Source organism: Triturus cristatus, chromosome 2_2 (assembly GCF_964204655.1).
Source record: "Triturus cristatus chromosome 2_2, aTriCri1.1, whole genome shotgun sequence".
Taxonomy (NCBI): Eukaryota; Metazoa; Chordata; class Amphibia; order Caudata; family Salamandridae; genus Triturus; species Triturus cristatus.
This window is the reverse complement of record NC_140582.1, coordinates 847175427-847190043: the sequence shown is the minus strand read 5'-3', so window position 1 is coordinate 847190043 and position 14617 is coordinate 847175427. Positions and strand designations below refer to the sequence as shown.

The 14617-nt window shown below is 44.6% G+C and overlaps 1 protein-coding gene across 1 annotated transcript in view; it reads left to right on the top strand.

Moving 5' to 3' along the window:
- The first annotated feature begins 9114 nt into the window (after positions 1-9114).
- The window catches only part of UCHL1 (ubiquitin C-terminal hydrolase L1), a 504068-nt gene continuing 498565 nt past the window's right edge, over positions 9115-14617 (top strand). Inside the window, exon 1 of the mRNA XM_085643316.1 lies at positions 9115-9264. Within this exon, the coding sequence (XP_085499442.1) occupies positions 9136-9264 (129 nt within the window). The 5' untranslated portion in view covers positions 9115-9135. The remainder of the gene's footprint in view (positions 9265-14617) is intronic.

Below are 14617 nucleotides of genomic sequence, written 5' to 3'. Positions count from 1 at the left end.
TGCAGCTGAAGTCCATGTAGAGTCACTCAGTGTAATGAAAGGTCTCAGATCTCCCCTGGACCAAGGTATGTACCGTCACTTTCCCAGGGAGAGAATATCAGTTCCAAACTTATGGAATATAACATATACACAGCACTTCCTAAGGTGGGCAAACTTTCAACACTCCCCCAAAGGCAAGGCAAGAAATCAATATATACACAGCACTTCTCTAGAGCGAAATATACTTTGCACATCACTTGCCAGGAGTAGAACAACTTCCTATAACACAATTACCTGCTAGAAGGGAATTCACCCATCCTTCTACAACAGAATACTTGGCCAAGAAAAGTCCACACCCCCTGCTACAAGGAAAAGACGAATTGGTATATCTGGGATGTATTTATTAGTAAATAGCATCACACGGCAAGCCGAATGCACCTATCATAGCAGACTCTAACATATCAATAGTATGATTGAAACACAATCAAGGCAAACATATATGTATGGATATAAGAATCAGAAAATAAGAAGGAAAGAATCAGTAAAGAATCAAGAGACAGTTAGTAGCAGAGACACCTCACCTACTGCTTCATCATTTCACCCCACTTTGCTCAAGGGGAGTCCATTGCTTGAACCAGGTGAAAGCTCAGAGGTGACACCACTCTTCCGTGACAACACGTCTGCTCCACGGCGTGAACTTCCACCAGGGCAGTGTAGGCTCCCCTTTTTAATACAAATTCAAACACAACGAAGCTTCTAGCAAGCCTCGCCCCCTCGTTCTCATGAGAGCCCGTACCAGCCTGCTCCAAGGCCACTGCATCGGTTGATCAGGCCTTTGCTATGGCTCCGAGACAGGCCATGTACATTCCTCTGATAAGAACCAGTTCTCTCTAGTCAGTAAAGTGCGAAAAACAGGAGAAGAGCAAAACATGCCCTCCCCACCTTTGCAGCTTCGTGCAGGCACAGAAAATAGCTTCAGTCATGAAAATGGAGTTAGTTAAGCCATGCACACAAAGGCCCAAAGCAAGATGGAATCAGAAAAGCAAGGATGACATGAAACCATGTCAAAGGCAATAGTCAGCACTGCAATATAGCAAGGTAAAGTCAGAAATCAGAATGACATGAAGCCATGTCAACGGCAATAGTTCAACAAATAATTCACATAACCCAAATAACACTATAGACTTTATCCCTCAGTATACAACATTGAGCACATGTGTGCACCACCAACCACAACACTGCACCTCAACATCCCATACCTTCTATTCTTGGCAAGACTATTCTACTAAAAGACAGCAAGATTACAGGACAGAAGAGAAGCAGGCATATGCAAACCCATCCTACATTAAGGATAGGGTAACATAACACACTTAAATCAATACAAAATGGTGGTGGTTGAGGGTCATCATAGGGTGTCAGACCACAAAAGTGGCTCATTCACTACACTCAGGCGCGGCCCCAGGCCAACTAGAACGGCAGTGCAGGGAGATCTGGCCTTCTCTAGCACCCCCTGCTTGGTCCATCATTGCGTGGTGCCACTCCGGGAACCAGGATGTTCCTGTGGGCGACGGGTGGTGCAGATCGCAGCCGGCACATATTATGGCCAGCAAGCAGAGCCCGGCGCCACTCTGACGTGTGCTGCCACGGGCAGGGAGACTCACCCCGCAAGGTCACAAGCATGTGCAGGGGGCTCCTGCACAACACCCTTGATGCCCCCACCAGCGGCCGCAGACGTGCCAAGAGAACAAACAGCAAAGCACCGCTGCTGGCCCAGGTACTCAAGGCCGAGGCTCTGACTCCTTCCTGCACATGCTACTTTCTCTCGGGCAAAAAGGATGAGCCCCCACTGCTCCGCTTGCGCCACTGCCAGCCCACCCAAGGCACTGGGCGAGCGTAAGGGAAAAAAACAACTGAGAGCAGAGGCGAAGGATGGCAATATACCACAGGATATCGCCGGGCCGCGATGAGCCTCCTAGAAGCGTGTCCTGCCCGCCATCTTGCTTGGCCACGCCCTAAATATATTAATAGTTAAATCTAAACATAAATAAACAATTTTTTTAAACTGTCTTTTTATTGATTTTCCCTTTAACAACGAACATACAGTGCATTTGGCGTAACCAGAAGGGTATTTTCAGCAGACAGACATTACAAACATGTGAAGATCTACCAGATTCAGATTGCAGATATGGATTAGACATGGATCTGAGGTATTCCACAACAGTATAGAAATAAAACCAAGGCATCAAGCTTTAAGCCATACAGTGACATATCATCACTCACTCAGTAAATGAAAGCTGCCTGGGAATAGATGCTCCCACCTCTCTTCAATCCCCTCTACCTGGGTCATCCCAAATGGGTTGGCTGTCATCCTCCTCAAATATAGCCAGCAGTTGCACCCATAGTAAAATAGCCTTGGGTGCCCTATCGTCAGTACTCGCGATGGGGACCATCATTAAGCCATTAGTCAAGCCCTGCAAGGGGACGAAAAGCCCCATCTTTTATTGGGGGATGAAGAATCCACTGCCTAACCTATGTGTAAGTGAATCTCTTATTCTCTTAAAACCAAACTGGCCATTAAACTCTTAGAATTATTTAATCTGTTGTTTCCTGCAGCCACACGTGTAAGGCAAAAGACAAAACCAGATCATAAAATTTCTCCCATTCCTTGTGCATGAATTCCATTTCCAGCTCCGTCTCTCCCCTCTTTGACCAGGCACCTTATCTTTGGGGTAAAGTCTGTGAGAAAACAATAAAGCATGGTCATCAGTCCTTTATCGTGGGGACCATCTTTATGCCATTACTCAAGCACTGTAAGGGGACAAGAGGCCCCATCCTTCATTGTGGAATAAAGAACCCAGTGGCTGACCTATGTGTAAGTCAATCTCTCATTCTCCAAAAACCAAACTGGCCTCTAAAATATTCGAATTATTTAATGTATTTGTTTGAGAAGAGAGAGGCCACCAAAAGGCAAATTTTGCCTCTAGATTGAAAGCTTGTTCTCTCTTTCGCTGGCATAAATCTGGGTTGTATGGATGGAGAAGGAAAATATTTGAAGCCCAGTCTCAGGTTGCTCTTGCAAACCTTGTCTCACACTGCCATTGTGACACCATAAACAGACGAGGAATATAGGCCTCAGCTCCTTTGCGTTTTCCGCAACTATGGTACCTGCCAGAGAGGCACCCCTGCTGTACGATGGTATATAAAACACCACTGTTTTGCTGTTCCCACCCCCACATTCCCCCCCCCAAAAAAAATACCATAAATATAAGTAAGGCGGCCTGAAAGTAGGATGTGATTTGCTGGATTGTTAGTCCTCCCTGTGATGTTGGGTAGTACAAATTCTTGTTAGCAATATGTGTGGCTTTACACTGCCATATGTATGAATTAATTCACTTCTAGAGTTGCACGAGAATTGAAGGCAGGACCAGTGGAGCTATTGTTTGGACTGGATAAAGGATCAGTGGAAGCTTCCTTATATTAATTACCGCAACTCGACTTAGCAAGGATAATTTTTTTGTATACCATTGCTGAAAGTCCAACCATATATATATCTCTGGTGATTTCAGAGTAGCTCAGATTCATGCACTATATGGTAGTATGACCTATCAGTACCCTCATATTTCATGGAGGAATAGGTATGCATCAACTTCCTGATCTCCCGAAGCACCTCCGGGAGCGACGCCTTGCTTTTACGAGACTGCTAGTCTCTTTTAACTTTGCATTCCTGTCAGCACTTGTGCCTTCCGCGCTCCTACCATAGCGCTCCTGGATCACTGCCTCGTCCCTTGCACGCGCCCCAGACCGCCGCTGCTGACCGCCCCCTCCTCACCTGGCTCTCGGTGCGAGACGGGCTGGTCTTCCATCTTGGGCGGGTCTGGGTGCCGCGTTGCAGCTCTCTGGCTCCTCCCCCCCGGCAAAGTACTTCAGGCTGACGGCTGATAGCACGCCCAGCCCTGCATCAACTTCCTGATCTCCCGAAGCACCTCCGGGAGCGACGCCTTGCTTTTACGAGACTGCTAGTCTCTTTTAACTTTGCATTCCTGTCAGCACTTGTGCCTTCCGCGCCTCGTCCCTTGCACGCGCCCCAGACCGCCGCTGCTGACCGCCTCCTCCTCACCTGGCTCTCGATGCGAGACGGGCTGGTCTTCCATCTTGGGCGGGTCTGGGTGCCGCGTTGCAGCTCTCTGGCTCCTCCACCCCCCGCCACGCCCACTGACCATCCCCCCTCATGTGTCCCTATAACATGGCCACCCACCCTCGGCAGCGCAGCGGACGAGCGTAGCGTGCGCGACGAAGGCGTGCCGAAGTTGCGCCTAAGTTAAGCCCGTCTGCGCCCGTCCGGGACTAGGGGCTATACATACTACTCCTACATTGGTCTATACTGCAGCTCAACTCACTGCTCTGTCATCCTCCCTCCCTCCTCCTCTTTCGTTACTCCAACATTTGGATTCCCATGGCATCGTTTCCTCTCGCCCCTCCCACCCTGTACCCATCATTCATTGCCCCATTCCCCGCTCCTCCGACTCCCTCCCTACCCCTCGTTCCCTTCCCGTTCCCACTCTTGCCTCCGCCTACCTTCTTAACACCCGTTCGGCAGTCAAACACCAATCAGCACTTTTCAACCTTCTGTCCACGGATTCCCCCGATTTTCTGTTTCTGACTGAAACCTGGTTTTCCTTTGACTCCCTACCTGATCTTTTGGCTATCCTCCCCGATTCCTATTATGCTCTTCGAGCTGACCGCCCGGCTGGCAAGGTTGGGGGTGGTGTGGCGATGATCATTAGGTCATCTCTTAAATTACAACTTCTTACCTACCCTCCAATACCCAATGTTGACTACTTGGTGGCCCGTTTACTTAATCTCTCTGCCCCTCTTACTGTTGTTCTTGTATATCGTCCCCCCCAATCCATGCCTTCTTTTGTCGCCTCCCTCCAGGACTTATTGGCCACTTTGGTGGTCAATAACTCCTCTGTTCTCCTGCTCGGCGATTTTAATTTTTGGCCGGGGGATATTAGGGAAGACTCTCACTCCAAAGATTTCTCTGCCACTCTTCACTGTTTGAATTTCATATCTCACGTCACAGCTCCCACCCATGTTCAAGGACACATCTTGGACCAAATTTGGTCTACACGCTCGGTTATTTCATCCCCTTCTATTCTTCCTTGTGTCTGGTCGGACCATTCCATCATTTCCTTTTCTATTCACTTGGGTGCGGTTGACAAGCTTTCTTTTCCTAAAAACCGTTCAGCCCGCAATTGGAATCAGGTTGACCTTGATTCCCTCTCTCTCACTTTGGCTTCTTCTGCCCCGGTCCTTAATGATCTTTCTTTAGAATCCCAGGCCGAGATTGTTAACACCTGGCTTTCTTCCTCCTGCGACCTAGTTGCTCCGCTTAGTAAGATCAAAGCGGTCCGTCCTTACGACGTGCACAAATGGTTTTCCCCAGAGCTAAAAGCACTTAAACTCGACCTCAGGAGGGCGGAACGCCACTGGAGACGGAATTACAGCTCCTCTCTGCGTGCTAAATACAAATCACTCCTTAATGTATACAAAAAGGCGATCTTAGTGGCAAAAACCTCTTACTTCACTGAGAGAGTGGCTCTTGCCGCCAATAAATCTCGGGAAATTTTTTCCCTGGTCCACAATCTTGCCACCTCTGACCGCTCCACCCCCAGTCTTTTTCCCTCACAGTCCCTCTGCTCATCACTCAATGATTTCTTTATAGACAAGATTCTGAAGATCAAAGCCAACATTCCCACGGTGGCCCAACCTAGCTCTACCTGTCTTCCCTCCCCCCCTCGTTCTTCCTTTGCCTCTTTCTCTTCCATTTCTCCTGAATTATTTTTTAAACTCCTAGCTAAAGTTAGGTCTGGTTCTCCTGCGGACTGCGCGCCAGCTCGTATCCTCAAAATTCTCTTCACTAACTGCCCCGCCCCTCCTCTTGCTCTTCTCAATAATTCTTTGGTCTCTGGATTAGTTCCCTCTTCTTTCAAATCTGCCATAGTCTTTCCCATCTTAAAAAAAAACGGTCTGGATCCCTCTCTTCCTTCTAACTTTCGACCTATTTCCCTTCTTCCATACCTTGGTAAAATCCTGGAAGCCCACGTCACCTCCTGCCTCTCCACTTACGTTGAGGAGAACGGCCTATTGGCATCCCATCAGGCGGGCTTCCGCCCGGGCCACTCTACGGAGTCGGTGGTTCTCGCGGTTCTGGACGAACTAAAGGGAAAAGCCGATCTTAACCTTCCCCAAGACTTGGTTCTCCTCGATCTATCCGCTGCGTTTGACACGGTCGACCATTCCATCCTTCTCGACCGTGTCAGATCAGCTCTGTTGTATCCTCTTGTTTCTTGTCCCTCCGTCTTATCCGGAAGATCTCACAGTTCTTTTCCACTGATGCTCTTAAAACCATAGTCGTGGCCCTTGTCACTTCTCGCCTCGACTATGGAAATGGTCTGTATGTGGGTATTCCCGCCTCTGAATCCAGCAGACTTCAGGCCATTCAAAATCAAGCTGCCCGACTTATTCTCTCCCTCCCTAAATCCTCTCACATCACTCCTGCGCTCAAGTCTCTTCACTGGCTCCCTGTCCGCTTTAGATCTTTTTTCAAATTGGCCTGCCTAGCCTTTCAGGCTTACTCCCGTTCTGCTCCTCTTTTCATCACTTCTCTTATCTCCTCGTATGCTCCCTGTCGCACTCTTCGTTCTTCCTCTATGTCTCTTTTGCACATTCCCCGCTTTCGTAAATCCAGAACGGGTGGCACGCGGTTCTCAGTCCTGGCCCCTCAGTTTTGGAATAGTCTTCCCTTTTCTATTCGTTCTATTCCCATCTATTCTCACTTCCGTAAGGCCCTCAAAACTTTTCTTTTCTCCCAGGCGTTCCCCTCCTAGTCCTTCGAGCTGATCCAGTGAGTTCTGATTCAGGTCCCTAGCGCCAGGAAGCCGCTTGGCCACAGTGCACTTTATTAAATACCTTTTTTCATTTCATTTCATATGGTCTGATGGAGATGCTTCCCTGGTTGTGTTGGAGGGGTGAGTCTTTGCCAATAATGAATCCCTTACTGTCGGCCCGAAGTTTGCGTTTGCATATGGTTTAAGTGTGAGTAGAAAACTGAGCAGGAAAAGGGGACAACCCTGTCTAGTGCCTTGTTAAATTACTATCAAGCATATTTTTAAAAATACCCATTCACTTGAAATGATTCTCTTCTGTGTGGCGCGGGAGGACACCAGCCCTTCAGGAGGCCCTGATTGAGCCCATGGCCAGTAAATATCTGTGTGATATGGAAGATTCAGTGACCCCCTTATCACATTCTGTGGGGGGCAGGGGGTATACTTTTGTGTTACGCCTCTGATTCCCCTATGCATACTTCTACTTCACCCACTGGAGTAAATACAACTTATAACAGAATAGAGCCATAGAATAATTTTAGCTAAAGTAGTTTCACTACATAAATATAAATTCTTGTAAATCTTCCAGTTCAAATAGGTGGCTATTGAATCTAGGACAGTCCAACTACTACCCCTAAAATATATTTCGCAACTGGATGAAAGTATAATACATCTGGAACTGGATAATTGGATTTCCAATAGAAAAGGCCCATATTTGTTTAGGGGAGGAAGAACAGCGTTCTGTTGTAGCTCTCCCCAAAAAACTCACACGCTAGTGCATTTTACTGGAAAATTAAAAAATGAAAAAGCTGAAGACTTTATTACAATGTTGACAAACTGTGACCTCATAACGTTAGCACTTATATCTAAGGCAAAATATATAATTTTGATTGTAATGTGTCCTACTAGCAAATGTTAGACAACGGGATTTTTTAAACATTTTACGTGTAGATTTGACAACTTCTGAATTTGACAAACTGAAAATATGAATTAAAATTCCAAAAGAAAGGCCCACTGCATTTTTACCAACGTTTTGAACTCTTGATTTAATAACGAAGAGCGATTACGTCACCTTAGTTAATCATTTTCAGCATTTTACGAGGTAAATGTGTTACATTTTTTGTAGAAATACACCCCTTCGTCTAGATTGTGTTTCTGTGCAGCACGGCTTAAAGGGTGCGGTGTACGTTAAATAACTGCCGTGTATTTTAAAAACAGTAATAAATACATCGCTATTTATACAGAGGTACTCCGATTTTTACCGGTTGTGTAGCACTACATATATTAACACTTGTTACCAACTTAAAGTTTACGCATATTGAAAAGGAACCTTTTCATTTAGTTACCAAATATATACAGATAGTCGGAAAATACAGTGCTATAAAACCAACGATAGCGATTCACGAGCTGAGATGAATGGTACAAGACACGTGCGTTTAAAAAACACGCTCACCAGACTCCTTCACGACGACGCTGTTAAGGGTACATGGCTCGGACCATGCCATTTCTTACATAGAGGATAGACATAAATGCAGTGCTACCCTTATGCTGGTCACAGTCCGGCCACCTCCCAAGCCCCATTACCCTACGGCACGAACAGTTGCTTTCCTAACTGCGTCACCAGTATTCGCTGAGTCACTGATAATTGGTACCTCCCTCCTCCCCCCTTTTTCTTTCAGTGGTACAGGTCCGGGTGTATATAAATCTGCCGACCGCGCCCTTCGCCTCCCCACGTTAACGGTTGCAGGGATTGGAGTGTTTTGTTTGCTTTTTTATATTAGTCTGTTTACTATCGCCGACATTGCCAAAATGCAGTGGAAGCCTATGGAGATTAACCCAGAGGTGGGCAGCCTATAGACTTGCGTGTGCGAAGAGTAGTGTTGACGTTGATGTGTTGTCAGTAATCGGTAACCTTTCTTTCTCCCTTGTATTTTTTTTTAGATGCTGACCAAGGTGAGCCCATTTAACAATATTGAGCCCCGCCTTCTGTAGAACTGTTAATACGGAACCGCGTCCCTTCGCTCTGTTGTCGGTCTGTAAGGAACGTGGGCGTCATTATTTCATTTTTACATTTGCTGTTTTAAATTAGTCTTCTATTTGAAGTCCCCGTAAAGGGACGTTGTATTGCACGCAGGAATCTTGATAATCTGCGTGGTTGAAATGGGACGGGGTCCTAGGTGGCTAAGGGAGGAAAGTGACTGGGACGAAGCTGGAATTTTGAGCTTGAATGGGGGATAGTTCTATTCTCACTGCATCTCTTTGTCCGTAGATGCTGGGACGGCTGGGCGTGGCTCCTGGGTGGCACTTCGTGGACGTACTGGAGTTCTCAGATGAGACCCTTGAATCTGTACCGAGCCCAGTGTGCGCCTTGCTTCTGCTCTTCCCCCTCACCGCTCAGGTAAACCCCTTGAGAGCAAACTGCACTCATGCATACGTTCAGTTGGTCGGGCTGCTCGCCTGCGTATTTTTGCGGCTAACCAGGGTTTACTTTCTTTTCGTACAGTGAACGGAGAAACGTATGGATTTATTTTATTCTCTAGTGAAAAATACAATGTAATGTATTTATTACTATTGTTAGTATACTTGCTGTCATCTTAGGTAACGAACTCCGATTCATGTGAGTATGGTGGTGGGGATGTGTGGTGTGTAATGAACTCCGATTCGTGTGTGTGTATATACATATATATATATATATATATATATATATATATATATATATATTTTTTTTCTATATAAAGACTTTTTTTTTTTTGTTCTGATTATCTGGTCTTTTTTTATAAGCAAAACTTTTTTTAATGTAGCGTTCTTACGTAAGAAAAAATCGGGTTAAAAGGACAAAACTGTGCTGTCGGTCAGGAATAGTTATATTAGTATTCATGTGACTTTTTTTTATAAAACCAACCAAATCTACACCTGGGAATACGCTTCCATAAACTTGTAGCCCAAGATTAGCTATGTCTGACTTTCGAATATTAGAATGTCTGATTGCTGACCTGAAACTGTTAGATTTGTAAATGGTTAAAGCACCATTGAGCAAGGATTTTATTGAAAGATCCCAACAACTGCATCCGATCTTTTAACTTATCATTTCTGGCTTCACAAGCATTTACAATGAAATGGGTCTCGAATTTACGAGAGTTTAAGCTATTGTCATTTTGAATGACTATGCCTTTTTATGTATCTTTTTTCATAATGAACACATAATACAGGGCATTGTCACTTACAGTGCCGATAACTCACTCTTGTAAATGCAAGACCTCGGGCACCATTGCCCAGGCTGCTTGGTAAGTAAAAGCATGCATCGGATGCTGGAAGTTGCAGGAAAGTCTCATGCCTGCGGTAGGATAAAGGCATTAAAGAAAACAGTAAAAACAAGCAGTTGCCTATAAAGACTGCACCTCAATCATAATAACTAGTGTTCTCTGCAATACTTTTCCGGCATCTGCCGCTGTTCGATGCCACTGTCCAGCAGATGAAAGATTATAGCACGTGGGAAGGTGTACCAGAAAAGTTAAGCTCCAATATATGTTCAAAGTGTCTCCTTTATCACATTTCTTCCATAAGACCAAGAAAAGCCATCAAACGCTTTTCGTTCAAATTGCCTTTGGAACTTAATCAGGGCATAAAATAGTCACAGGCGAGTTTTTTTAAGGTCATCTAGTGTCCATCCATGAAATATAAATTAAAAATTCTCCACAGTATATAGTAAGTGATTAGTGCTAAGGAAGTTCTTCAAGTACTTTATTCGATACCGTGATACGTATCGTATGTACCCAGAGTTCTTAGACAGACCAATAGTCTACAGCATAGAGCAGCGCAGGCACTGCCCAGGCTCGAACTTTAAATGACACTCCTATCAGAAGTTATTTGGTTAGCTAAATGGGTCTCCCAAGTGGTCATACATGACTCATCGTACATCGTGAATGCCAGGGTCTAAGGGACTTTGCCAAAGTGCTTAGAATCTGTATGTAATCTGAGGCCTTTGAGCAGCACAGTACTTTTCTTGCCTAGTACGTCATTCAGTTTTGCTGCAGTATAGATTTAGGTAGAAATTGAACTTTAACCTCAAACCTGTTAGTGAACACAATAAAACATGCGTTAATACTGCACCTGGTATTTTTTTGAAGACCGATTTGAAGGTGTTAATGACATTTTTTATTGTGGGGGCATTTGATAACTACCTACAGTATTTGGTACCGTAAGATTTTCCAACTAATTCCCATCCCTTATGGCAATTGTCACAACCCTTTAATTTTGCAACCTTGAGTTGCGCTCCAAATAGTATTTGATGTTTTGCAAAGCTTGAAATGCTGTCCCTAGATGTGAAGTGATACCAAAGGGGATGTTGGACGGAGCGTTTGAGCAAATCAAACACTCACCCCCAGTCAACTGATCTGGGTTTAATCCATGTAAAGTGGCCATCAATGAATTTAATTTCTTATGTACTAAGTGGGATGCACCTTCCATCTGTTTGTAAATTTGCAGTAGATCATTGCCTTGGCTGTTGGATTAAAATAGTCCAAATCACTACCCAAGCTTTGATGCCCTGAACCTTGTAGCACAACCTTTGTTCTTGCCTGTGCCAGGTTCTGTTAAAATCAGTGGGCATTCTGCCAAGCTATATTCTCGGCAATGTAGGAGAGAACCAAATTTACTAATCGGAACAATATGAATCAATTTTGTCGTAACATACCCAATTTCTTCTAACCTAATTTTCTGAAAGGTTAATTTTGTGCAAATGGCCTTTTGAGTACCGCCCCCATTATCATGGGCTGAATACTTCATTGGAAATACATTGTGCTGTTTTAATTAAATATGGTTAGAATGGTGAATGGTACACTAAAGGCTGTACTTTATTTAACCCCCCTCACTCCTATAGACTCTCAATGTATGTAACTTGAATAAATGTCTTAGCAGTGTTGTACACCAGCCTGGCTGCTGTTAAGCATTGCTAAAAGTTAGTGGCACAGAGTTGCGTCAAGTGGACTGGTTAGTGCATTGGCATTGACTGCAGTGTAATGGCGCAGAGTATATTGGTGTAGTGGTACAGGGTAGAGTGGATTGGTGTAGCGTGAAGTTTCACAGTGCAGTGGTGGAATGGAGTTTGCATGGTACAGTAGCGCATTGCCATTAGACACATTTTCAATTGAAATGACCATTACATTTGCACAGACTTGCAATTTACTAATACAATAATACAGTGCAGAAACGTGTGGAAAATATCACCTAGTGTGTTTTTTTGCTCATATTAAAGAATTTGTTTTCAACATAGTTTGGAAATAACAATTGCTTCCTTTGTATTCCCAAATCTGAAATAATTGTACATTCATTTAAATGTGTGCTGGAAGAAACATTTCCTACCCCCAGTACTCAGCAAGATTCAGTGTTATACAGTAAAAGTAAATTCCACAGAAATCTTGACCAGCTGTCAGTCAGTTGAGCTCATTCAAGGGAGAAGGAAAAACTACATTCCAAATCCGGGTTAAACCTCCCACATATAAAACAAGACAACACTGCCTTACCTAAACTGCTTAAGCATTGAATATGTGGGGGGATGGATGAAACGGGATTGAGCTGTGGTAGTGGGAACAGGGGGAGGCAGTTAAGGAAGCATGAAAGGGAGACACACCAGAGAAGTGTGCTGTCTTACACAAGTAGCCCCACCACAGTGTGCTTCCTGTAGGGACTGCCTCTTCGAATCTTGGACTCTGCTAGCTACAAACACCATAAGGGACATCTGCTTGGGCAGAACAAATGTCATGTGCCTATAGACTTACTTCCTATCTCTCATTGGGAAACTTTGGTCCAACAAGTAGACCTAAGTTGGTGAGGACGGGCTAGAGCTGAGCTCATAGCAGTGCTAGATGCTGGGAATGCCCTAAGCACCAAAAGGCTTTTTGGCCCTCACTGCTATATTTAACCCCCCCCCCCCCCCCCATTTTTTTGCTTACTGGTAGCAGAAAAATGCACCATCAACTCTGCCACAATTCTGCAGCTCAGTTTTGAAGGATCGTTAATTTTGTTAATTCTGACTGCATGCATATGCAGCAACAGCTAACCAGAAAACGAGGTAGCCCAATACACTGTGCTGAAAAGTGTTCTCTGGCTGCCCTGGCCTCAAACTACAATACCGAGATGCCTACAGATTTGATCCAGGAGGCCCTTGTTAAGAGACTTCAGTACTATGTTCAGGCACACTGGTCATTTGTCTCCAACGCTTCACCTTTTGGAGCCTAAATGAGTGTGGGGGAGGGTGATCTAAGTAAATTTAATCTAGGTTGACGGAAGCATTCTGAAAGGGGTCACCAGAGCTTAAAATGTTCTATTGAAACCAAACTTCTGAACCACGTGGAGAGCAGGGCATTTCTACCCTCCCCACCTCCTTCACAACCAAAGACAGTCTAAAGACTTCATATGTTCGCCTATCAAAATCTCTTCTCTTGGATGACTTTGATTCGCATCAACCCTATCAATGTATCCATGTCCTACATGCATTTGGCGAATGTTGACCTTGTCAGTAACATTGCCTCGATCTGCAGAAGCCGAGTCATCACCATACATATCAAACAGAATAAGTTTGAATTACTTGGGGCAAAAGTTCCAGGTAATTGTTTAAGAAGGGTGCACAAACTCAATCAGTGTAACCTGCCTGTCCTAAAAACAGTGCGCACCATTACAAATATATTAAAACCAATCCATCCCCTTTCTAATTCTCAGTGCCCAATTTCTGTTAAACAGGATGTATTGATAGACATTATCTCATGCTACCAAGAGATTGCACAGAAATGGAGCACCATCTTTGTGCCAGTAATGTGACAGTAAGTTAACTGGTCTTCTGCAGAATTCACTGTACAAGAGTACCCATCAAATACTTTGTGTAAGGCATTGAGTGCTTACAATCTGAGGGTGTTGGAAAACTTGACCAGCTCATGGTGGCAATTGATGCTGTGCGCCCAGTTCGTAGTGCAATGTTCACTAGATGTTTCTGCTGGAGTACCAGCTTTTAAGATTGTTGCATCCTTGGGTAGGTGAAAATGACACTGGGGCAAGTGCTGGCTAATTCTCTCATAAATTACTATCTTTCCCGTGCCACGATGGTTGATAAAATTAGTAATTGACTTGTGCTTGGCTTCCTGAAAACTAGTCTTCAAGGAGTCTCCATTAAATTAAACATCTAAGCTCCAGCTGATACTGTGCAGAAGAAACTAGTAATATATGGATATTACTACTGTAGAGTGAATATATCTTAGGCTTGCACTTGAGGGTGTGCGATCTGTGTACTGTTGTAAAGGCACTGACTTGGGTCTTGTTACTATTTAATGTGAGTAAGTGTATCCTCTCAACTGTCAGCATAGGGTTGAAAGCTTAAAAGCTTTGGTCCTGTACGGACTGGCCGTGGCCTTCTGTCCCATGCTTGGTTTCTGGCTTAGCAAACTGGTATAAAGCTACAGCCCAGATTATGGGATCTTCCTCTGGCTGTTCAGTTGGGCACAATGACACTGGTTCGACGTACTTGCTACAGGATTGTTAGTATGAAAATAATACAGCACTGCAGTGATTCTCCATGAGGGAATAGATCTTTTTGAAGTCAGTCAAGTTAGCATCTTCACATGCTAAATAGTCACCACGTTGATATGCACTGTAGTGTACCAGTCAGTTTTTCAAATGTTAAGGATTTTTGTGATATCTAGTTGCCTAGCGTTTAACAAACGCAGAATTGCAGTACTATTTGGACCAAGAACGCTCCTTAG